General features: G+C 32.5%; 1 protein-coding gene across 2 annotated transcripts in view; it reads left to right on the top strand.

Annotated features, from left to right (window-relative positions):
• The window catches only part of LOC145290401 (uncharacterized), a 179,332-nt gene that overhangs the window by 117,152 nt on the left and 35,141 nt on the right, over positions 1-27,039 (top strand). Inside the window, exons 12-18 of one of the 2 annotated variants that reach the window (XM_080136484.1) lie at positions 2,778-2,970; positions 7,628-7,711; positions 11,040-11,627; positions 13,137-13,212; positions 16,921-16,979; positions 18,548-18,709; positions 21,952-22,089. In XM_080136484.1, the coding sequence (XP_079992610.1) occupies positions 2,778-2,970; positions 7,628-7,711; positions 11,040-11,627; positions 13,137-13,212; positions 16,921-16,979; positions 18,548-18,709; positions 21,952-22,089 (1,300 nt within the window). The remainder of the gene's footprint in view (positions 1-2,777; positions 2,971-7,627; positions 7,712-11,039; positions 11,628-13,136; positions 13,213-16,920; positions 16,980-18,547; positions 18,710-21,951; positions 22,090-27,039) is intronic. The other variant, XM_080136486.1, reaches the window with a different exon arrangement.

The raw sequence follows: 27,039 nt of genomic DNA, 5'->3' as shown, positions 1-27,039 counted from the left end.
TAGATGCAGTCAAAATCATATTTCCTCATCCCAAATTATGGACTCCTCATATCATTTTCCTCATCTTCACTTTTGAACATAACACTTTTTCAATCAGTGTGAAATAAGGTTGATATATATAAAGAAACTCCCTGCTTTCCTTGAATCCCTTATGCCACTCAAAAACTGATGCTCGATTCATGCATGATCGTTCAAAAGCAGTCTAGAACATTCCATACGTTTCTGTGGCATTTTTTTCCAAATTTAAAACAGAATTTTATTTCATATCGTTCTTCTAAAGTGTCCTCACGTCCAGATTTCACTTTTTAAATTCACCAGTTGTGACAATCAGGCTTTAGTAGGGTGTATTCCAATTCCTGCTGTAGCTGTTCATTTGAATCTGAAATCATAAAAATTGGTCAGTAATAAAATGTATAGCAATAACATACTGAATTTTCAAGAATCTATGATAATTATAAATGCTTGTCCGAAAAAAGTCTGGAAACTTATTTAAGGCACCTTGTATTTATTTGCGCCTTGTATTTATTTGCACCTTATATTATTTACATCTTTGTTATATTTATCTTTTTAAATATAGATAATCTATTTTGTTTAAACCAAAGTTAAACAACATTCTGTTTGTTTTCAGTATTCAGTGAGTGACAATTTATGAATACCAGGTACTGTAGCTAGCGAAGCTATTGTAAGAACTTATTTTTACTAATGCCCTTGGGAGAGGTATGAATCCCCTCTGCTATAGAGCAATAACTACTTGTAGATATACAAATAATTGATAATCATAGTAGTTTTCAATGTCTTCATATCTCTTAGACTTCAGTAATATTGGGTCAGAAGAGGTGACATTAAAAATGGCGTAACTCCTGTTTTTCACTATAAATGCGTCACATAGGTACCCACTTATATTCTGATAATCTTTCTGTAAATGACTTAGTTATTGCGACAAAAATAAAAGACAAAATAAGTGTGAACCCTAACCCTTTTAATTTACATATGATGTAATGGTTCTTGTTCAGAATTCCTCCATATTAAAAGAACAAAAATAAAAATATCTGTATGGTGTACATGCCACTGACGAAATGAAAGTATCATATTCCAACTATCACGTAAATTAATCAAGTAGTTTTATTTTCATAAAAAATCATTTTTAGCGATTGATGGGAATTTGTAAGCATTACAACAAAAAATCTTGCAAGTTTTAATTATTGTTGAGTTATCTCCATTTATTGAGCTTGTTTGCAAAATGGCGGGACAAAACAGCCCCTTCTTGCTTACTCATAAAATTTGATTTTCTTATTTAAAAATAAAACTGCTTTATTAATTTATGTAATTTTTGGAATGTGAGATTTTCGTTTCGTCACGGATATGTACATTATATAGATTTTTCTTTATTTTTGTTTTTTAATAAAGGGGGAATTTTGGACAATCTGATATAATTCAGATGGAGTACAATTGAATTATCTGACCTAGTGGTCCCTATTCTGAATTCATAACCATATAAGCTATCATCAATGTTTCTTTTGTACCAAATGGCCATAAATAACGTTTTTAAGTTTAATTTAGACGCTTTCAAACCGATAGAAATCATTGCCCAGTAAAAATAATTAAATAATATTTTTTCAAAATCAATGTTTTTCTTAATTCGAATTATGTGAATTGAAGTTATCAAGTAACAGTTCCATTTTTATTTGATATTTAATTTTCATAAAAATAATACCAGAAAATTTATAAGATTTTTTCTGAAAAATATTTAATGTGACTTTTTGAATTGTGGTTAGAAGAAACAATCTGTTTGATGACTGTTTATGTTTAAACAACCATTGGGTGAGATAATTTAATATTGTCTAAAATGGTAAAAGCTGATAGTTATATGATGACTACTTTGGTTTACCCGAAAATATTTGCTTGCATGTCAATCGTCATAGCCAATTCTGTGGTTTCCAGTTGCCACTAGCTTGTAAAGGGAAGTAACTGACGTTTCTGTTCATAAATTCCAGGGGAGTAACTCTTCATCAATAACATACATTTAGTATTGATGATTAGCTAGAATGAATGAAGTGAGAGTGGATATCCAAGACTAACATATAAAAATATTTCTGTAGATGTCGATAACGTGATCCCATGGCGAAAGTAGTTAAATAAAATGTCCTTTCGGACGAATAAGAAAGAATAGACAATGGTATTGTTATGCAAAAAAATACCATTTTATTTTGGTGTAAGTGGGGGAAAAAAAGATTGAAAACATGACGAACTAAGTTTTCCTGGAGTTACCTGTTCAGGCTGTCTGAAGATACCGGCTTCCTGATCTAAAATGCAACAAACATTGATGTTATTGCCTTATCTTCACCCTTTGCAAAAACTCAATCATGTTCTGCAAAGCCAAAGATACAAACAACAATTTTCTCTATAAAATAATCAAACAAAACACCATAGATATTTGAAGATATAAGAAACTTGAAGCATAAACCCCTTTTTTCAAAAATTACTGTATTTAGAATCAAATAATTCGAAAAGGGTTGATATGCTATAAATCAAAACAACCAAACTAGTGAGTTCAAGTGTCAGTTATAAATCATCTGCTTTGTATGACTCCTTGTTTGAAACAAAAAATATCCATTTGTGTTCACTTTGGATAACTCTATTCATATGGCCAGCAATTTTGTTGGTTGATGGGCCAATTACTCGGTGCTTAACTTTGTTTGTTTACATAAACAGAAACTAGTGCGTCGGAGCATGTGATTGCTATGTATAAATTAACTTTTACTTGTTGTTTTTTGTAGACTTGCGTCTGAAGTTGAAGATCTCAAAACCAAATTGCAGTTAACTTTGGAAGAACTCAGCAAATCTCGTGAGGATTTTGATGATTTGCAACAAGAACAACAAACAATAACAAACAATATGGAAAAACAAATTCAGGATGTGCAAATGCAGCTGACTGAGGCGACAAAAGAACTGGAAGTTCAACAAAACAAAGTTAGTATATGTGTGTGTGTGTGTGTGTGCAGGCTTTTTTTTTTTGTTTTTTATTACATTTTCACCCCAAAAAAGACACATTGCCACTTTGATGTAGGGGGCTACTATCAGGGACATAAGCTACAGGGGTACTATGTGGGGAGTTGGGCAGCAAGACGTCGGTTCACATTATACTTGAACTTTTGCATGTCAGTACAGTTGGGGGAACCAGGAACCCGGAAGGGAATTCCAAAGCCTAGCAGTTCTGGGGAAGAAACTACTGGAGTAGAAGGCTCTCTTGCATCTAGAGATCTCAACTGTGAAGGGGTGGGATTTTGTTGCTTGTTGGTTTTGTCGAGGGTATTTACGTCGAGGGGGTACAAGTGCTTGCAGTTCTTCGGAGCATTCACCGTTAAAGTACTTGCAGAACAGGCAGAGGGATGCTACATTTCGTCGATGGGACAGAGGCTGAAGCTTAGATGATAGTTCAGGACCTATCAGGTTGGCGACTCTCTTTTGAACCTTGTTTAGGAGCGAGAGACTAGAAGCAGATGCACCAGCCCAAATATGACAACAATACTCCATACATGGGCGAATGGTGGCCTTATAGAGATACAGGATACTTTCGGGTGTTAGTAGTTTTCTAGCACAGTAGAGAGAGCCTACCTTTTTTGCAGCGGTCCTGGCAATGCTCCCAATGTAATTGTTCCAACTCATGTTTCCTGTGAACGTGTGTAAGTTTTTTTTTGTTATTTATTTGTTTACTCTTATTCACCCCCAAACAAAACATATTACCACTTGAACGTCAGGCGCTACTTTGTGAGATCATGCCTACAAGGGCTTTATTTAAAGAGTTAAGCAACAAGATATGTTTCATTGCATTTAAATTTCTGCACAGTAATACAACCAGGGAAGCAGGAAACAGGGAGAGAATTTCAAAGACTAGTAGTTGTAACATAGTGCATATGAGTTTGTGGAAAATTATCAGCAGCAGCGAAGGATGGCTGACTTGCAAAGAAATTAACAGCAGTTGAAAAACGCGCACATGCAAATTAGGAAGTGTGCACAAGAAAAATGAAAAAAGGAGAAAAATGAAAAAAGAAGAAAAAATGAAAAAAAAATGGAAAAAAGAAGAAAAAATGAAAAGGAGAAAAATGGAAAAAAGAAGAAAAATGAAAAAAAGGAGAAAAATGAAAAAAAAAAGAAGAAAAATGAAAAAAGCAGAAAAATGGAAAAAAGAAAAAAAATGGAAAAAAGAAGTAAAAGGAAGAAAAATGAAAAAAAGAAGAAAAAATGAAAAAAAAATGGAAAAAAGAAAGAAAAATGAAAAAAAGGAGAAAAATGAAAAAAAGGAGAAAAATGAAAAAAGAAGAAAAATGAAAAGGAGAAAAATGAAAAAAGGAGAAAAATGGAAAAAAGAAGAAAAATGAAAAAAGGAGAAAAATGGAAAAAAAAATGGAAAAAAGAAGTAAAATAAAAAAAAGGAGAAAAATGAAAAAAGAAGAAAAATGGAAAAAAAGAGAAAAATGAAAAAAAATAAAAAGGAGAAAAATGCACCACATGGTTGGAGAAACAAAGTTGGCATTGAAGAAAATGGATGTGTAAAGTCAAAGGTGAGAAATGGCTGGCTACAGCTGGCCGGCATGAGGTTGGAGAAGAAAAATGTACACTGGGAAAGATGGACGATGGCGAGAGTTTTAAGTGTGTCGAGACGGAGAGTAAGAGTAATAATAAAAAAACGTTTGTTAAAAAAGAAAAACTGCTGACCTGGACTTTTATTTCTTTCTTTCCTTTGTAACTGCAACGTTACAGCAGTTCAAGGGAGGAAAAACTAAATAATAGAAAGCTTTCCAGCATCCAGTGGTCTCGAAGGGGTGGGGTTTTGCCGTTTATCGAGGGGACATAAGTGCTACAAATTCATTAGAGCACATTCTCTTAAAGTGCTAGTAAAACAGGTACAGGGATATAACATTGTGTCAATAGGAGTTGGGTCTTGGTTCATTGCGTGAGACCTATTAGATTGTAGATTCTGTTTTGGATTCTTTCGAAATGGGCGAGACTTGTGGCAGATGCACTAAACTAGATGTAGCAATAATGTAAGGTGAATGGTGACTTTGTAAAGGCACAGGATATTATCAGGTGTGTGTAGTTTTCGCATGTGTTAGAATTATTCTTAGCTTTAAAGCATATTTATTGAAAGAAAAGTGATGTTTAACTTAACAATTTACCTGTATATTAAATGGAAAAAAATTTGAGAATAACGATTTTACTTTAAATTTATATGAATTTATTTATAATATATATATGAAAAAAATTCAATAATATAATACCACGCAATGCAAGGGAAATAATTTCTCACTAATAACTATAAATTATCTCCCTTTCATTTATTTTTTGGATAAAAGTCTTACTCTTAAAAATCAACGAAAATTTCTGTATCTGTAATAATGATGGATCGACTAGACTCTGCTGATAAAATGGTTTTAAAAATTTTGTAAGAAGATTGTTTGATGAAGTTAAAATGTGACAAAGTATTTGATTTTTTTAATAGAATTTCTAATGTGAATTTAACTTTTTCTAATTGCAAAGAGAAAAGAGATGCTTTTAAATCTGAGGAAGTATTTCAAGTGAGTGAGGAAATATAATTGACAGGAACTTATTATTTATTTTATTTTCACTGTTAATTATATTTTCTTATTCATTTATGATGCTATTGTGGTGAGTGTTAGGAAGTGATTGATAAAAAAATGTTATTGGAAGTGAATAACTCAGGACGATGGTAAAAACTGATTCTCTAAGGAACACAAAAGCGGTTGGAAATGGGATGGTTGGTCAGCTGGGAATGGCTGAGAGAGCAAGTTATTTTCAGCTTGTCGGTCACTCTTACACAAAAGACTGGACAAAGGATTTCCAATTTTGAATCAATAAATTTAGAAGTCAAAATTAATTTTAGGACAATTTTCAGTTTGTGACAGTTGACAACAGGTTGTGGCTCAGAGCAGATCGAGAATTTCAGTAGATGAGGAGATGAACTGATCAACCAACCAACAATGATGACCTCGACAGACAACTAAGATGCGAACATTAGCATGTTGAGGGTTGTTTTCCTCGATGGTATCACACACACACACCTTTGAAGTACGATTAATCCATACATGATGCATTCAAGTTGTTTTCTTTTGTGAGTTTGCATTGTTTTATATTTTACATATTTGTAAACCAATGCTTGTACACTCTGCAATTGCCAGTATGAGGGACAGATCAAGAAAAGATGAAGGAGAAGAAAACCACACACAAGTGAGGAGTTGGCAGTTTCCGAGAGGAACCCCTGATTCTAGAATATCTTCAATATAAAACCTCTTTTTCATCCCCCGACAAAAGGATGGTGGACCTGTAAATTCATCCTTGTCCGTTCGTCTGTCCACACTTTTCTCAATAACTACGCATTGGAATTTTTGGAAGTTTTGCACAAACATTAAACATGATGTGAGTAAAAAAGTAACAGAACGAATTTTCCGGGAAAACTCCGGTTGCCTCCAGGGGTGCCTTTCGGGTTAAAGTGGCTAAAATTGACACTTTTGTGCTTATTAAAAAATAATTGATGCTGGATTTTTATAAAACTTTTTGAAAAGTTGTAACTAACTGATTTCTATATAATTTTGTTTGTCTATACTTCACGATAACTCTTGGGTGTTCCCTTGAGGTTCCTTTAAGGTTAATAAAAACACTCCATTTTTAGGACTATTTTACCAAAATTGTCTGTGTATGTCTAGCAGTTTTGCATGGTGCTGAACTCAAATTTAAATATGTCAAGGCCTTGAGGAATTTTGGGGCTAAATGGTGGGGAGTTTAAATGATGGACTTAGTCATTTCTTTTTTTGCATGGTGTAAAACTCAAATTTACATATGTTAATGCCTAAAACTGCACCGTTTGTACATTTTCACCAGGATTTGACGTCCCCTGGGGACTTTTGGGGCTAAATGGGGGAGGAGGCAAATGCATGCTTCACTTGTTCTGTCACATATGTCTACTCCCTTTTTCTACATATACGTATGAAGAGTTTGAATACAAATAAGAAAATAGTTAATGCCAAAATTTCAAATCTAAAATTCGACTGTAAAAGATTAATCTATAAAATAAAAGGCAAAGTGTGTGTATGTTTGTATGCCTGCCAAAAACGTTTGACAGACACGTCAGACTATGACAAAATTGGTATCGTTTTAAAGCTTGGTCTCTTGGACAACAAATATTGAAAAATCGCCCCCCCCCCAATTAATTCTTTTACTATCAACTGGGTCGTTTTTACAAGGAGGGGTCACTTTTTTTTTGTCATTCAAACCTCACATCAATGACGTTGGATAAAACATGTTATTTCGATCACCTGTGACGTCACATTCACAGTGGGCCCATCGATAAGACCGTTTGCTTTTTTTCATCTCCTTTTCCTCTGGCGCGTTGCAGGTTCAAGCCTGCTTATTATTCCTAAGTTTTTTTGTTTTTTTTTGCTCAACCAACACTCTTACACACACCTCCACACACCCAGCAATGCCGAACACCCAGGCTAATTTAATTGAAAGAACAACAATTAGGCAAATATCACATTATGTAAAAAGAAATGAATTTGTTATGCAGTATGTTGATGATGATGATGATGATGATGATGATGTGTTTTTCCAGGTTGTTCAATCAGAGGAAGAAGTTAATAAATTCAAAGATGCCATGAACATCACAAAAAGTGAAATGGAGATTCTTCAACAAAAGGTAAAGAAATAAAAACTATTTTCAACTCCTTCTTTATTATAACCATAATTCATTTGATTTCGTAGGGCAACCCAGGGTGAAGTTGGCCATCATGGTGAAATGAGCCACAAATGAGTATCCTTATTTTCTCCCAACTTAGTTTTTCTCAAAGTTTGATGATTCCATTCTGGATTGAATCAGGCATCATTTTTTTTTTTTTTTTTTATATAGGAGTCACCACTTATCAAGGCCCAGAGGCCATTCAAGTATAAAGGTTAAAGAGTGTACAGTAATCAATAGAATAACATCATAGTAATCGTTAGTAGCATATGTAAATTTGGTAAATTGAATTACTTAAGGGGAATGGCTCATCAAGGACTTGTTTACATTGGACTTGAAGATAGCCATATTGTAGTCAGCTGGAAAGCAGGCGAACGGAAGACAGTTTCACAGATGTGCAGTTCTAAGAAAGAAGCTTTGTTCATGGAATCTACGTTTAGGTTTAGGCACAGTGGGGGAAATTATTGATAGTGGTTGCAGCTAGACGAGTGTTATGATATGGCCATTAAAACTGTATCATTCCTTCTACTTTTCACTTTGAAGAAGAAGAATATTTGAATGCCTACATATGCACGTTTCACTATTAAATAAATTTTTGTTGTTGATTTCTATTTAATTTGTGCAAAAATTCAAGAATATTTTTGAAATGAGAAAACTATGCAAATATGATTGCAAAAGCTTTTTAAAATGTTTTTAAAGAAGCAAAAGTTTTCTTAGAATTAAGTGATCCGGGGTGAAGTTGACCATCCTGCATTTTTACATTTTTATCCAATCTAGCAGGAGAATGATACAACTTCAAATCTGCATAACTCGGCCATGGTGAAGTTTTGGTTGTTGTTTTATAATATTTCAGGTGTGAATGTGTTATGTTTGTTTCACATTTCTGACTTTGATATGTGTTGCTTAATATGTGACATCTGTGACAAGTTATGTTTGCCTATGTGTTACAAAACGATGCTCATCTTTAACAGGACTTTTATTGGTAACATCACTAAGAGAAGATGCACCATTCTTCTTATTTTTGTTTTATTTTAATTCAGTCGAAGTTCTCAGAAATCAAGGGGCCCACAACTATGGGCTAACACTTGAATTCTATATGAGATGCATAGATATTCGAATATTCCTTTAAGTTCTTTATCTCTCAAACACTGAGTTAGTAAAGAAATTGAGAACATAATCTTCCTCTCCCCAATTAACCATTTTCATCAAGTTGTAGTACAGCTTTCATTTTGGTCTCTTGGTCTTACTGGATTCCAGGACAAGAATTTATCTAGTCTGGTGGAGTATCCAGATTCGTGCTATTACTTGAGGTAACATCACTTGCAGAAGGTGCACTATTCCTCGTAGAAGTTAATGTGGGTTAGCCATAGTGAGGAGATCTTATTTGGGCAGCGAATACTATGTGATTTTGAATATTTGGTCAGGGTTTACTTCTATGCAAAAAGTATCCTCGTGCCAGATTGTTCTGACAAACCCCTGTGCAGAGAGACTTTAGACATTCGAAGACAGTGTCTAGTAGGCATTCAAGTTCTTTCCAGTAGGCATTCAAGAGTATGTGTGTAGCAATGTCACTTCAAATATTGTTATTTTGAATATTTGGTCAGGATTTACTTATAAGGGAGGAGTATCCTCATGTCACGTGGTGCTGACAAACCTCAGTACAAAGAGAGTGCAGACAATCGAGTATGATATCTAGTAGGTTATTCAAAATCTTTGAATTTTCTTAGTCACAATTTGATTTGATATTTTGCTCCACATTTTAAACTTTGATTAGTGGAACAAAAACAATGTCAACCTCTTTTGAACAACAGTCCATGGCTGGATTTTTAAACCTCTTATTAAAAAAAAATTTCTTGCTGCAAATAATAGAGATAGATGCTTGACCCTGGTTGATCTCTGTCGTGACCTCCATAATAGTAGGCCTTATCACTGAAAAATGATGTCACACCTGATACCCTAGCAGGCAATATCTGCCAAACACTCAGACTGTCGATAATGAGAGCTTTTTACAAAAATATTAAGAAACTTAAAAACTTGCATTGAAAAAGTGAAAAATAAGAAACATGATTTATACAGAAACTGAACTTATTTAATATTAACTTTAAAAAATAAAATAAAAATGAGAATTAATTCAAAATGGAAAAGCTGTGTGTTGTTTCTGTGAGACAACATTCTGTTTCATGGATCTAAAAGGCTTAAATTCATTTATTATTTACTTAAAAAATTGCATTAAAAAAAGAAAATAAAGGAGCACAATTTGATTTATACTGAAACTGAACTTTATTTGATATAAATTAAAAGGAAAAACAAGAATTATGTATGTAAAATTATGTCTGTTTGCAGCAAAAGAATTAAATACTGCAAAAACTCAATTATTATGAATTCAGGGAATAAACAAACAATAATTAAACAAACAAATTAAAATTTGAAAGTGAAAACGATTTAAATTCAAAAAAATAATTTAAATACAAAGTTACTTAGTGCAGAAATATTTTTAAAATAAAATTATAGGAAAATCTGTTGGATAATTTAATGCGTTTCTAAATAATAACATAATTTCAGCCCAGCCCATATTCTGTATAAATACTAAAAACTGATTGATTAATGAATTTTGGGTTCCTATTTAGAATTCGAAAAAAATCAAAGATACAGACAAATCTTTATGATGTATGTACCAATCTTTATTCAATGACATCAGCAGGTTATGTGACTTTAGTGTAAGGGCCTTAACTAATTTACCACAGTGACACCTCTGTTATGGCTGGAGTGCCACTTCCAGATGTAGGAAGGTTTACACCATTGTTTACCTATTCCTGCCTAGTGTATAAACTGGTTAAGGGCTCTTTTTATTCTGGGCCCCGGCATTCCAATATTTATTTATGTTTTCATTCATATTTTTATGCAAGTTCCTCTTTGTCTTTAATTTTATTTTTATTTATTTATTTATTTTATTAAAAGCTACCCTCTATTAATAAATGCAGCTCGGGTGGGACATGCTGAATGACTTGAGGAGACATCACATCATTATTTTTTTAATATTTAGTTAGAATTTACTTCTAATGCAAAGTATTTTCATGTCAAGGTCTCTGACAAACCCCTATTTAGAGAGAAAACACCTGATAATTGTGTTTATTAGGCATTAGAGTTTCTCTTGTTTAAAACATTACAGTAATTATGTGTTTTTTTGCAATAATCTTGAGAAAAAATGCAAACGAAATGTTAACATGAAGCGCTTAGTGAAAATCAAATTATTTTTATTGACTTTTTTTTTTTTTTTTTTTTTTTTCAGGAAAAGGAAGATCTCCAAAGGAAACTCTGGATGATTGAAAATGATCTTAGCAAGAAATTGGAAGAACTTAAGGAAGAAAAAGAAAAGGTGGAAAATGATCTAAAATTGCAACTGAAGAATCTTCAACAAGAATACCAAAGTATCGAGGTTCAACTCCAGGCAACTATCTTAGAAAAAAACGAAACTGAGTCTCAGTTGATGCTAGCTAAAACTGATTGTGACCAGTTCAAGACGCTTGTGTCCAATTTGGAAAACACCCAAAAAGACCTGAACAAGGAATTGTTGCTGACTTCAAATTCCAAGGAAGACGTTTCCCAGAAATTGGAACTCACTCTACAGAAACTTGAGACAGTCCAATTGGAATTGCTCAACAGAGAAGCAACTGGAAGCAAAAAGGATGAAGAGGGAAACATGAAAGAAGATGAGGTGAAGTGCAGCCATTTTCAAGGAAGAATTGGTGACGGGAGGTCAGCAGATCCTTCTCCAAGAGACTTTGGTGTTTCTGTACCAAATGGTAAAATAGATGACAGTTTTGAGAATAGAGATCTCCTGAATGAATCGACAGATAACATAGAAAATATTCAAAAGGTAAGAGTTTTGCACTATTTTTTTTTATAATAACCAACAAAATAAAAAATAAATATACAATAAATAAATGTTACCAAAGGCAAGATAAGTTATTATTTTACCTACTTGGATAAGTTTTTGTGTTTTAACAAATTATAAAGTGTTTATTTACATTGAAACAAAAGCAGTGTCAAGTCTGAGTTAGAACAAAAAAAAAATGGCGGTTTTGTTATAGCCATTAGGATACTCGATAATTACTTGGAATTTGAAAATGAAATAAAATACTGCCAGAACATCACATTTTTTGCATGATTGGTTACATTTATTAGATGAGTTTCTATCAGTATTTTGTTTAATTTTCAATTTTTGAGCGATTATTGAGGGTTCAAATTATTATAACAAAACCAAAAAGTTTTTGTTCTAACTCAACAAACTTATTTCAAAGTAAATAAACACTTTAAAATAAGTGTTATGGGTTTTTAAATCGATGTTCAAATAACAATATAAAATGATCAAAAAACATGTTGGAGGAATGATCAACTTCTAAGCCAATCTAACATCAAATTTAACAGCATATGGAAACCACCATTCACTGGACAAAGCGGGGGAGGGCAGAGCGGTAGCTCTAGATATATCTAAGGCTTTTGACAGGGTATCCTCAGGAAAATTACATCATACTATATCTCTGGTAGAATACTTAACATAATTAAACCCTTCTTAGATAAGAGAAAAATCCAGGTTGTCCTCGACGGTCGTACACCTAAACAATATGATATAAATGCGGGAGTGCCTCAAAGGTCTATCCTTGGACCTCTATTGTTCCTAATATTCATAAATGACCTCCCCGACAAAATTGCCTCTGAGATGGGTATATATGCTGATGACACCACACTCTATAACAAGCATGACAGGAAAACAAATGAACACATATCTAAAGAAATGGCAGAAACACTAGAGGATGACCTCCAATCTGTAGTGGAATGGGGACAAAAATGGATGGTCACATTCAATGCTGCCAATACTAAACTTGTTTCCTTTAATAATTACAATAAACCTTCTCTACCACCAATAGCAATGGCTAATGCCTCTTTATCTGAGAGTACATCTTTCAAACTCCTTGGCCTAACATTCACAGGAGACATGAGTTGGAACAATTACATTGAAAGCATTCTCAGGGCCGCTGCGAAGAATGTAGGCTCTCTCTAGTGTGCTAGAAAACTACTAACATCCGAAAGTATCCTGTATCTCTATAAAGAGTTAACCCTTCCCTTTTTCTTTTACTAAACATGACGATTTATAAACCTGAAGAAGATCGGAAGTTACATCGACCAAAACGTTGTGCAAATAACATTTAAGATGAAAACATTAGTCCGATTAATCTAAATTAATACAAACGTTTGTAAGTTTGAAATATATATTTGTAAGATGTTTGAAATATGTCACAACAATTTTTTACAAATAAATCTTTTATGAAAATTTGCCAACCAGCTCTTGTTTTCTTGATGCAGTTTTTACAATCTCTCTTTGCAGACAAACATGGTTGATTATCAAAATGGTGTTCCTAAATCAGAAGGTAATTTTCTTCAAACAAGTCCACACAATTCAGGTGAGCGCTTGTTTCTTTTTATTTCTTCTGATATGTTAAGGGAGTTCTATTTATGTCCGACAAATTAAGGCACAACAAATGATTCTCTATTCGTGTGATATTTAAGCATGTCATTCAAACAATTTGAGATTTTTATATCAAGAAACGATTTTTATTTAGATTTGCATGTTTTTTTGTTTTTTTTTTCGACTACCGATTTTTGTAAAAAGAAAAAAAAACAACAACAAAAAAATTTCTTTTTCAGACTGACAAATTGAGATTTAGGAAAATAAATAATTTATTGATATATTTACTTTTCACCAGCAGAGAGACTCGATGTTGCCTGGTATTGAATTAGGGTCAACAAAATTTCCACATTTCAAACACTTTTATTCTTATTGAAATCAGAAAAATTGCTCATTTTTTAATCAAATCGATTGATTGCTGCCTACAGTCAAAGACCCACTGCGGTGCAACAGGAGGAAGCTGTACATGCCTCCCTGCAATGATTTAGTCCACAATACATTGTATGCTACATTGCACTGTAGAGAACCTACTGTTGATTTTTTAATTATTTTTATATCATGGCTTGAATTAAAGTTTAAAATTTAAAAGTCAAGTATCATGGTTTATTGTATCCTAAACAGAAACATTCATTTCGAATGTGTCCTTGTCTTATAAAAAAACTAATGTTGATTTTATACACTGGGCCTCTCTACTTGTGTGGTGATAAATCTTCTCAAATATACTTGTGATGTATCTGGATGTTAACTTTGGTCAAAATTAGATTTTGTTGATAATCATTGTTTGGTACTTATTGAGAGGATTATAATACAAAACCTATCCCAGAACACTCCCAGACACATAAAGCACATTTGTGTTAAATTTAAAAAATTCGACCCAGCCGTATCGGAGTCTATAGAGAATAAACTCGCACATACATACATGCAGACAAAGTGCCTTTTATATATGTCATATTTTTGGTAAACACTTATGAAAAAATGAACACTTGCTATAAAAAACAAAACAAAATGAAACATTTACAATTAAAAAAAAAAAATTAAATACTTTTCCTTTTAAGTTAAGGGAACATTTTTTTCCTTTTTATGTTTGACTTGGATTTAAAAAAAACATATTCCTCACAGTATGAAAAAAAACACGTTTATTTTTTACAAAAATTTTAGAGACCCCCCCCCCAAAAAAAAACAGCAGGAGTAATTTGTCGTGCATTAATAGTAAGATGACATATTAAGGAAATTATCGATTCTTTTGAAACAATAGTGATTATTTATGTCAATATTATTTGCCTCTTTGGGCTTCCCCCATTTCAAATATTCAAACTCAACTTTAAAAATTACACAGATTAAAATGTTGTTTCATCCAATATTTCCTAAAAAATGCGTTTTTAATTAAAAATTGTTTTTATGCATCCATTCAATTCCATTTTCTACAATTGGTGTTCCTAATCTGATCCAACAACTTGTTCCGAAGTTACATTACTCTCATAGAATAAATAAATAAATAAATAAATAATCGATTGGTTAATAAATAGTTTGGGAAATCAGCCTAAACAGTAAATTTCTAGACCTAGAAGAACTATTATATAAAAACAATGTCCATCATTGTTAGAAATGGCATTGATTATTTGAAAAGTTTAAATTAAATCAAGCCCACTTCTTCTCTCTAGTAAAGTAGTTAATCCTAATAAAAATCTCTCTGTAACCACTATTTTACTCGTCCAGTTTTGCTGTTCCATTTGTTTTCCAATCTCAATATTACATTTCCGTGTTCATGTCTAAAGACTGGAGTTCAGCATATTTAGACAAGGAAATTTCAACAAACTATGCAAAAACAAAATAAAAAAAAAAAAAGAATCTACACTTGAAAATCATTTTGTAAAACGCATTACAAATTGGCAATAATAAATGTTACCGTAAATATTAGGGTGGTGCAAAAATAATGTTTTTTGACGTTCAACTATATATATATATATTCAAAAGTCAAGTATCATGGTTTATTGTATACTAAACAGAAACATTCATTTCGAATTTATATATATATATATATATATATATATATATATATATATATATATATATATATATATATATATATATATATATATATATATATATATATATATATAACATTATTAATAAAAAAAACATTAAATATTTTTTACAGGGGAGGTAATTTCATGTGATTGTCTCACCAATGTAAGGGAGACAACTGCTTTGTATTATCATCAATTTCATTACTATATATAGTCGATGGAAAAATTGCTATTCTTTATTTTTTCATGAACTGTTTATTTAACTTTCTCCTAACCCAGATTTGTCTTCAGCAGTTGAAGGTTCAATTCTCAATGTCGGCGATACTAAGAATACAATTATGATTTACTTACGATTTCTACCCGGTCATGGTTGATGGAGCGAGAACATGCTACCTCCATAGACTAAAAGTGTTCCATTCAATATTCTGTGAATATTTCCGAGTTCAATAAAAAGATTCACGAGTTTGACAAGATGTACGTGTAGAAAGTTGGGCGCTACATCGACTGAAATATTGTAAAAGTATCACTCAAGATGAGAGCAGTACTAGTGTGAACAATCCAAATAACACAAATTATTAATCCTCATCTCCAAAATTCAAAAATAAAATATTAGATGATAATAATGAAATTTAATTGAACAATTTTTTCTTATTCAAATAAGTTAACCACATTTTATACTTTTTATTTGAAATCCATAAAATTTCTCCAAAAATAATTTTTATTAAGAAAGAATGAGAAATGATTGCTAATGATACCGCAATTGGAATTTTAAAACAATCTGTTATAAAAATCTGTTCAAATTTACTATTTTTTTATTTACTCAACGTGTTTTAAAAATATTTTCAGAAGTGAAAATAAAGCTTAATTGTTTTCTTTAAATTTAAATAAACTAATATTTTTGTTTCATTAAATTTATGAATTTATACAATGTAAAATTAAACTATTCTTGTACAAAACCTAACGTAATACATTTTGTTTCTATGAAACATTGCTTATGTATGTATATATGTATATGTATGCATATATGTATATGTATGCATATATGTATATGTATGCATATTGTTAAAAAATCAAATAACAGGATAAAAATTTACTAAACCTAACATCATAAGTACAAATGTAAATATTGTTGTAAGTGTTTATGTAAGTTCATATATTAAAAAGTTATAAATAAGAATAATAGCATTGAATGACAATTGTGCGACGAGTTAAAATAAGTGTCTATTGGATTTTATATGGAAATTGCTTCCAACAAAGCATGAAGCCACTTGATGCAAGGAACTAACAAGAGCAAAAGATGATTATTGCAAAGACAGGAGATGCTTATTGGCCTTAATCTTGAAGAACCAAAGTTATAGATAGGAGGGAAGCAGCAAGGAATAGATAAGATAATTCTGAAGAATACATGCAATATTAATATTTATAGAAAAGACTGAGTCTAGTAACATTATGCCCGTGAAGGGATGGTGCAGAGAAGAAAAAAAAAGGGTTGGGCCAATCAAATTACAACTTATCAAAAACACTAAAATGGGACAAGGATTCAACATCTCAAATATTACAATAGTATTCCATATATTGTCTGATAAATAAAAAAAAGCTACATTTCATATATGTATTTATTAATAATATTTATCTATAATATATTAAATAATTAAAAAAGATATTTTTTTTTGTAGTTGGTGCCTGCCAAGATGCGACTGATTCAGACAAAGATTTTAATTTAATTGTTGTAAAGGTAAACGGATCTTTGAAATAAACATTTCCTTTCATACTTAATTAAGAAAGCAATATTCTTTTAAAGATTTTGCTGTCTTGTTTTCAGATTACGTTAACGCCAAATCTAGCCATTTTGGTAAAAAAAAATTTTTCTTCAATTTCTTAATATCTTCATAAATTCATACATGTTTAAATGTATGCTTTGTATATGGTATAATCGCATTGAAACACTCGTTCTCATTAGTTCACCAAAGTTAAGTGACATGGAACCTAGCCAGCACTGGATGGGTGACCATTTCGGAATGCTAGGCACTGTAGTTCATCTTCTTAGAACTGGGATATACATGCGCTTGTGAATTTCAAATTCCCTATAAACTCCCTCCTTTTGAGGAAACTGGCATAGCTCACGTAAAGCTAATACAACACTAAGTATTACTGATTCATATTTTTTTGTATATGGATGATATGTAAATTTATTTTATTGGAATATAGTTTGTCTTTAAAGAATCGATTCTATTTAATTCATAAATGAGACTACTGTTATATTTCTATTAATAAAATACTTTTAAATAAATATGAACTATCTGCACTCTCTTCTTTTACACAGATTTCACGTTTAATTCATTCAATCTTTTTCTATTTCCCTTTTCAATAGTCACTGACAAGCTTAAATATCCATTATAAAATATGAATTACCTGCTGTTCTTTTCCTTTCCATTATTGTCTGATTTTGTCATTTCTCTTCATTTTTTTGCTTCTTTTCATGTAAAATAATGATACAAAGTTTTTTCAAGATTTTATTGAAGAGAATGAAGAGAGAGAGAGAGAGAGAGAGAGAGAGACTGAGAGAGAGACTAATGTTATTGTTGCTGGTTATTTATTTCTTAAACTTTCTAACTTAAAAAATGAGTGATGCAGACAGACAGACATCATTAGATTATTCTACATATTTGGCCGTGTCTCATTCACATGGTTTCCTAAGAGAGACTAATCTGAAAACACTAGTTTTCTTAAACTCGAAAACGTGATATCAGTCATTATCATTGAACTTTTTGTCGACCATTTGACCTGTTGCTCTTGCCTTGTCACTCATCTTTCATTCAACTCAATGATTCTGCTTTACAGATATGGATTTTCATGATGCACTCAATCAAAATTCACACTAGCTTATTTAAACGCTACTGATGTAGGGTCCCTAATATACAACACTACTACTACTTTGGGTCAGAATTGATTTGGGAATAATGGTAACTTAGGAGTTATGCTTCACATTCCCCAAAGCTTCCAAATAAAAACTTCACTATCAGATGCAAGTTTGTTTCCTATCTAGGACGGAATATTTTCAAGGGATTGAAATTTAAAATGCAGTAGTCACTCATACTCTGTACTTATCTAGTAAGGGTAGACACTTTGTTGTTGGTTGTGTTGAGTTATTCCAATCTTTCTGTGGCTGAACCTTAGTCATTGATTAAATGATTAAAGCGAAAAGGTCAGTTGTACAGAAATAAATAAAATTGAAGTCCTATTTAATCAATTTATATCAATTTATATGAGAGTAAATTTATTTGCTTGATTTTAAATTTTCAGGAGAAATTGGAAAGAATTCCAGAAAAAAAAGGAATGTTGCTGGAAGGATATGAGAAGTCCGTATCAGATAAGGAAAATCTCGACTCTGGACTACGGCTACAAGTGGAACGGCTGAAAGATGAAACCCAGCAATTACGATTGCAGCTGGAAAGTAAACAAAAGGTATTTTTTTTCTTATGTTTATTTATATGTACATATAGGAACAACAAGGTTTGTGTCCTTGTATGTAGTAAGTTGTCTCCTAATACAGTTGTTTGGTATATATTCTGGGTATTAGTACACCTTGTTTGAATAATGTCAGAGTTTCTGGATTTGAAATATGGATTATTTGGGGAAAAAGTGCAACTGTAGTTTTACTACTACTAGCTATGCCTAAAACTAAACAAAAATTCCATAAGCAAAAGTTGCTACATTTTGTATTGATAATTAGACAATTTAAAAAAAAAAATTAATTAAAAAAAATTTTTTTTTTTAATCTCTATTAACGTTTGATACTTTCTGGCATCTTTGAATGGAGAGCTTTGTTAGATCAACTGTTTTTTATGGATCATCTTATTTCACCTTAATAATGATTTATAATAATGACCCAATTTCTTGACCATACCCTTATGTATCGAAATACCATTGTTAAGTTATTGCAACAGTTCAACCTTTCCTTTCGGTCCTGGATATGACCTTAAACTATATCCGATGGTGAGGCCCCAGCTTGTGGGCTTTGGGGAGTGTGGAGCCACTCTTTAATTGCCATTGCTCCCAGGTTCACTCTGACCCAGAGTGGTAGTACCTGTTAGGGTCACAACTATGGGTTGAATAGAAATCGACTTAAAAAAAACAAATATACTCTATTAAAAAATTTTTCTTCAAAATCACTGGATTCGGCATTAAATAACCTGAAAAAGGTTGATATGCCGTAAAACAAAAACAACCATCCAACCAACCTTTTCTTTCATGGAAACAGACCAATGTTTATATTTAACAACATGGCTGCCACTCAAATTTCTCTATGAAGAGTCAAATTTGAGTAGAATAAGATATAATGTCAAAATAAAGGAAGACTACCACCAGCAGGTGCAGTGTAAACAAACAAATTACTGGTGCATTATACATAGGACTATTACCTGCTGAATGAACTAGTCTAATAGCAGCAGAATTAGAAAGTTATTGTGATTGTGTTCCGATTAAAGGAGATGTCTGACCATCAGTTTCCAGAAAATCAGTGTTTCATCTGGAGTTGTAAAATATAGCAACGAGTTGTTTCAAATTTTTCAAATCCCCAAGATCATTTTTAAAAAGAAAAGAAACACACCCATGTTGCTACACCTGGGCTGGTGCATCTGCCATGAGTTTCTCGCTCCTAGACAGAGTTCAAAAAAGAGTTGCCAACCTAATAGGTCCAGAACTATCAGCTAAACTCCAACCCCTGTCTCATCGCTAAATGTAGCATCCTTGTGCCTATTTTATAAATATTTCAATGGCAAGTGCTCTGACGAACTCCAGGCACGAGTACTTTCTCGACAACAATACCCTTGACAGACCAGACAAAAAAGCCTTTTACTTGAATATGTTTTGTCCTCGAATTGCTCCACTTTGGAATTCCCTGCCGGGGCCCTGCTTCCCTGACTGTACTGACATGCAGAAACTCAAGTGTAATGTGAACAGATAGCTCGCTGTCCAAATCCATAAATAGTGTCCTAGCCAATCCGGTCCCAAATAGTAGCCCCTCACAACTAAGTGGCCTTGCTTGAAGGGAAATGACACAAAAAAAAAATAAAAAATCCCAAAAATTACATTGAATTGACTAAACGTTGAATTTTATATCATTTTGAAACAAAATACTATTGTTATCAAAAATAAAACATTAATGTTTTCTTTCAAAATAAACAAGAATTTATTTCGAGAAAACATTTATTACTTTTGGTAATAAACAATATATTTTTGCCTAACAAGATATAGAAATTAATATTTAGTTAATCATATTCAATTCAATGTAATTTTTTGATATTTATTTTAAAGTTAAACAATGTTTTTTTTTTCAAAGGGGATTACTGTTTATCAAGGCACAAAGGCCACTTGAGGATAAGGATCAATGAGTGCACACCGTGATAAATGGTAATGATGGAAATTGGGTAGCAGTTGATTATTTATGAGAACAGTCTAACAAGAATTTGTTTACATTGGGTTTGAAAATAACCATGATATAGTCTGCTGGAAAGCAGCCTTGTGGTATTCCACAGATGGGCAACTCTATGAAAGAAGCTTTGCTCAACGAATTTTCGTTTAGTTTTAGGTACAACTAAAGAGTAAAATAATACTAAAATAAGGTTAAACAAATATTGATTTGTAACGTTAAATTGCCGCATTTAATAGTAATTGTTTTTCTAAATAAAAGAAAATGGTTTCCGTTTTTTAGAAGAAAAAAAAGCATTTGATGCTACTAAATATAGCAACGTAAAACTGAAGTTCAGTTTAATCAATAATTAGTAAACCTTATTTTTGTAAAATATTTCAATGTTGAATTAATAGCAATCAATTTTTTTGTTGTCAATTTGATTTTTCATCATCATAAATGCCTTTCATTTACATGTGCGTATGTTCTCTTTCTCATGATTAAACATTGAATATTTGTATTATTTGTATTATTCAGAATACTGTTCTCATCTTGAGTGTTATTTTTACAACATTTTGGCCGATGTAACTTCTGACCTTCTTCAGATGTATTTTGTCGAATTCGGAGAATCTGCATGGAACTTCGAATGGAACCCTTTATGTAGCATTCTCACGTTCCATTAGCCATGACTCAGTAGAACTTCTAAATAATTCGCTATTGTATTCTTTGCATCATCTGGATCAAGGATTGAACTTTCAAACTGAATTTTTTATCAAGTACATTATTCATTATGCCAAAAAAAAAAAAAAAAGAAAAGAAAAGAAAAAGTACTTGGTAAAAAAATTACTTAAGAGTTCTACCCAGTCATGGGTGATGGAGTGAGAGCATGCTACCCTCATGGATTAAATAAAGGGTTCTATTCGAAATTCTGTAGAAGTCATAAATAATTTTCTGGAGTGTTTTCAGATCAGTCTGTCTCAAGAAGCCATGCAAGACATGGCCAATAATGTAGAATAAAAAATCACATGGTACAATAAAATGCAGAAAGCAGAAATAAACTCTCTTAATTCTCTTCTAATTCATATTTTATTTTCTATTCAACATCTAAACAAATATCTTCATATTTATGCTTTCTATATTTCATCAGACCCTTCACATATGATACGTGAAGGTTAATTTAAAGTTTGACTGTATATTGTAGTATAATAATTTGGTGCTGTGACCAGTATAATATGCCCACATTCTTATGAAACTTTAATTTTTATATTTATATTGGTTTTCTTTCTTTTAATTCCAGGAAATTCTCCAATTGCAGCATGATGCGACTGAAGCCAAACTTTCGGCAAGTTCTGCCATGACCCAGTTGCATGTGGAATCGAAACTAAGAAATATTCTTGAGAATAAAAACTCCTCTTTAAACAGTGAAGTCTTCAAAGTGGGTTCTCTTTTCATCAATTTTCTTTGTTTTTTTCACAATGGAAAAATGTTTAATGATTTGATTGTTTTATTCAAAAAAGGTTGAAAGTTAGTGTTCAGAGGATTCATCCTGCAGTTACTCATGTCCAAAATATGACTTGCTTAATCAAGTCTTACTCTGGTGATACTACCTATTCAGTACGGTTAATTAGCATTAAAAAGTTTATAAACAAAAACAAAGGAACATTTAGAAAACACATCATCTCTTGAATATGCAATGTATTAATAACAGAATGATGCCACATAATGTGATAGAAATGAAAATGATCACTCTATAGAGAGGGGGAAATCAAAGACCCTCCAAACATAAAAGTGAAAAAATGATGTAGCAGACTGGTTCATTTTGCCAAAATGTCATTGTAGAACCTGAAAATGATTCTTAGTAGTTTGCATGGACCCACATGCTTGTACGCATGCATAACAATGTCAGGGCATGATCCTAATGAGACAACGGATGGTGTCTTGGGGGATCTCCTCCCAAATCCGGACCAAGGTATTACTGAACTTTTGGACAACCTGATGGTACTGGATGGATCCCAACATAATGTCCCAGAAGTGTCCTATTGGGATTGGGTCAGGTGAACGGGGGGGGGGCATCCAATGATATCAATTTATTCATCCTTCAGGAACTAGATGCATACTCATATAGTCACATGAGCTCAGACATTATCATGGATCAGGAGGAACCCAGGTCCTACTGCACAAGCATAGGTTCTGACAATTGGTTCAAGGATTTTATTCTGATACATAATAGCAGTCAGTGCCATTATCTAACCTGTAGAGGTCTGTGCATCCATCCAGAGATATGCCTCTCCAGACAATCACTAACCCATCACCAAACTGGCCATGCTGAATGATGTTGTAAGCAGCATAATGTTCTCTCACGGCATTTCCAGATCCTTTTAAATCTGTTGCATGTGCTCAGATTAAACCTGCTCTCATTGATGAAGAACACAAGATGTAGTTGCCAATTCTGGTGGTATATGGCAAATGCCAATCAAGCCTCCTGATAACATTGAACCGTCAGGCCACCTTAATAAAGCTTGTTTCTGATTTTGCTGTGGGTTTAAAGATTTCTACTGCCCTGTCCAGCTCTTTTGGAGTAACTACCTCCTGAAATCTCCATGCTCTTGAGACTGTGTTGGGAGACACAGCAAACCTTCTTGCAACAGGACGTATTGATGTGCCATGCTGAAGAAATTGTACTACTTGTGCAATATCATAGAATTCAGGTACTGCAGCATGATATCAACAAAAATGTTGATCCAAACCTAAATGGTAAACTACAGCAATAGAAAGTCAGTCAGAAAAAAATTGGTCAATAAAGATGAAAAGGGAAAATAAATATCAGTGGTCTCAACCATTCTTGTTTTGGGAGTGTCTCACTGTTGCCCCTCTGAAGCACCTGTTGTTGATTTCATTAACAACTGAAGCTGAAGCTGAAGCTGAAACTGATTAACAACCACCTCTGCTTCTTACCAACCAAGAATATGCATGGCAGGTACCAATGAAAATGAATTAAAAATGAAAACTCAAATCATCTTGAATAAATTAAGAAGTGCTGGAATGAGGAATTAGAATGCATAAACAATAGCGAAATATTATTTTTAGATTATTCAATTTAAAAAAAAAACCCAGGTTTTATTATAAAAGAATACTAATAATAGCTATACATACAAATACAAAAGAAATGGAATCTTTTTTTAGGCGGCGGGGGGGGATGTTTACAGACGATATTTACCAAAATATTTGGACCTGACTAAACCGTTGACAAATTTAAGAAAATAGAATTTTGGAATTCATTCGGGTAGAGCTGTGGTCTCCAATCTTTTTTTACGTGGTGGTATACCATTGAGCTCTTTAAATTTTCACAAAATATGAATATTTTATGTTCATAAAGCCTTTTTTGCTATTCCATAATAAAAATAAAGACGATCATGCAAGGAAAGTTTTTATTCACATGAATAAAACATATCTTGTATTCAAAATCTGGTATAGAATAATAACGGTGAATATCAATGGAACAGTTGTGCTTTACTACTGCTGCCATAATCGGCGAATAGGAGAGAGAATACTCTTAACTTTTTAATGTTTTTAAGTCTTTTACGTTTTTTTTTTATTTTAATGTTGTTTTTTATTTTAATGTTGTTTAGGTAAGAAAATCCCAATCCACATAGGTACGAAGTTGAGAACAGCAGCAAGACTTTGATAGCTTTTTTACTCAGAGTTGGATACTCTTCAATAACAGAAATCCAAAAGGTGTCTAATGGCAGTTGTGCATACTTCAATTTGAGTCCATAATCACTGGAAAGGCTTGCTAATTCTTCCTTTTCATGTAACTCAAAATTGAAAAGATTTTTCATCAATAAATCTAGAAAAGGATTGCGAATCCAATCAAATTCTTCAATGCTGATTGAGGGAAAATATTCCACCTAAAACAGCTTGTCACTTCCACCTATAATCTTTTTGCGACATACCAGTAATCATTCTGTAGAATATACTAATATGCTGCAGCACAGTGATTGGGATAGTAGAAGGATAGAGGAAGAATAAAAAAGCTTTTGATAGATTGGACTTACGAGGGTCCTTCCAAAGTAAAGTCTATTTCTTTTTAAATAAAAAAAGTTGAAAAGCTACGAAGGTAGGAATGGTACTATTAAAATGAACGACCTTTTATGCCCCAGAATTTTTTTTCTACATATTCTCATACCATGATTCTCAATGAACTTTTGCCAGCAATGAACAGTGGCTGTGCATGGGCGTTTGTAGCACACTTTTTCATTAATTATGACGACAAAAGAAAAGTGAAAATGTTGTTATCCATAAAACGACATTGTTAACTACATATGCAAGTGAATATTTGATATCTAGAATATTATCACAAGAAAGACATCCTATAATATATTTATCAAAAAGACTAATGAACACTTCCTGCTAACTTTTTTCTTCCTAACTGTAGCCTGAGTTTTTTCAAGGTTATGGTTAATAGACTTCTCCAGTCTTTGTGAAAATCATCTTCCAAATATATACGTATATTTCGAGCATCGAATGAGTTTGTTTTACCTAAAGATATGTAAATTATCAAGCAGTCAGAATTAAAGAATAGAAATACCAGAATTATGAAATATGGGAATATGGTAATATTTTTTTCTTATGTACAATAATGAACCAGTGGTTGCCTATTAATTAATATTTTATCGGGAAGGAATATAATTGCTACCTTTATTTCAAAGAAGTTTTTGAGAGAATCTAAAATTTTGGAATAAATATAATAATTTCTGTAATGATTAAAAATGTAAAAATATTTTTGTGAAACACAACGAAGGGAGTGCTGTCCATGTTGGTGCTTAATGAAAAAAAATTGCATAGGAAATGTTCGATTATTTTCGTATGATTTCTGAAATTTCAAGGGAAGCCAGATTATTTTATAACTCTTATGGTTTAAGTGCATATAAAATTGATTTACTTATTTCCACTGTCAGATATAATAGTTACACTATTTTATTTACAGGGTCTTTAGATTATTATGCAATATTATTTTGATTGCTTCGTTTTTTTAAAGGTTCCAAATCTTTTAATTATTTTTATGTTATTGTTATTATTATTATTATTGTTACTATAATACTCATTATTATTATTATTATTAGTATTATTATTATTTACTCACTCAAAGGTCCTAGATATGACCTTAAACTATATCCAGTGGTGAAGCCCCAGCTTGTGGGCTTTGGGGAGTGTGGAGCCACCCTTTAATTATCATTGCTCCCAGGTCCACTCTGACCCGGAGTGGTAGTACCTGTTAGGGTCCCAACTATGGGTTAAATAGAAACCGACTTGAAAACAACAAATATATTCTATTAAAAAATTTTTCTTCAAAATCTTTGGATTCGGCATTAAATAACCCGAAAAGGGTTGATATGCCGTAAAACAAAAACAACCAACCAACTAACTACTCACTCAAAAATTTCTCTTTGAGAACAATTTGTGGTATTCTCTGGAGTTTTAGTGCAAGAAGTCTCCTCAGATTTCCAGTACTCTCCACCTCTTTCGATAACTTTTGCAGATGAATTTGCGTTATCGTAACAGCCGCTTAGCATTGACCTTTTGTTGGCAGCGATCATTGGTCTTCGCTGGAATTTGTGTGGCAAAAAGCCTCCCCAAGGTCCCAGTCCTCTTTGCACTCATCCAGTGGAGATCTGGCTAGTACTTTCTCTCCACGGTTTTTCTATATTCCTTGACCTTCCTTGCTTATTTGGTGTGGTGTCAGTTTTTGGTAACACACGCGCGCGCACACACACACACACACACACACACACACAAATGGAAGAAAGATACGGGTGCAGGGGGTTAACTTAAACTTACAATTATACAGTTTCAGTTTTCCATGTGATACTCCTTTGTGTTTGTTGTGGGGGAATCACCCTCCAAATGGACTGTTCTATCCATTATATAAACCATAGACCTTTTGATCCCAAGTGTGGATTAAACACCAAAGCGACCCTCGCCTACTCGGTGACGTTTACTACTCTTTTCAGTTGTAACCTTTTTACGTTGTTGTTCCAGTAATACATTGTTTAAACTCTATTCCATTGTTCTGTTTTCTTTGTGGCTTATTGCAAGCTATAACACTGGCGACATTGGATTCGGAGAACGTACTCACGTTTGAAAACAGTGTCCTAAAAAACTAAACACTGACGACATTGGATTCAAGGAGCATACTAAAATCGAAACCAGTAATGACATTGAAAAAAAAATACTCCTGTTGAAATAGTATTCTAAAAATACTAACGACGTCGGACTCAAATGTTATCAAGTCTAAGGAAGTGTCTAAACACTTGCAACTGAAAGGTTCACGGTAATTAAAAAAACCCCAAAAAACGCAGATCATTACCGAAAAAAAAAGAGTTGA

The sequence above is a fragment of the Euprymna scolopes genome, chromosome 2 (assembly GCF_053919585.1).
Source record: "Euprymna scolopes isolate OS-2025 chromosome 2, ASM5391958v1, whole genome shotgun sequence".
NCBI lineage: Eukaryota > Metazoa > Mollusca > Cephalopoda > Sepiida > Sepiolidae > Euprymna > Euprymna scolopes.
The sequence above is the reverse complement of the archived record's forward strand: the minus strand, read 5'-3'. Positions and strand labels throughout refer to the sequence as shown.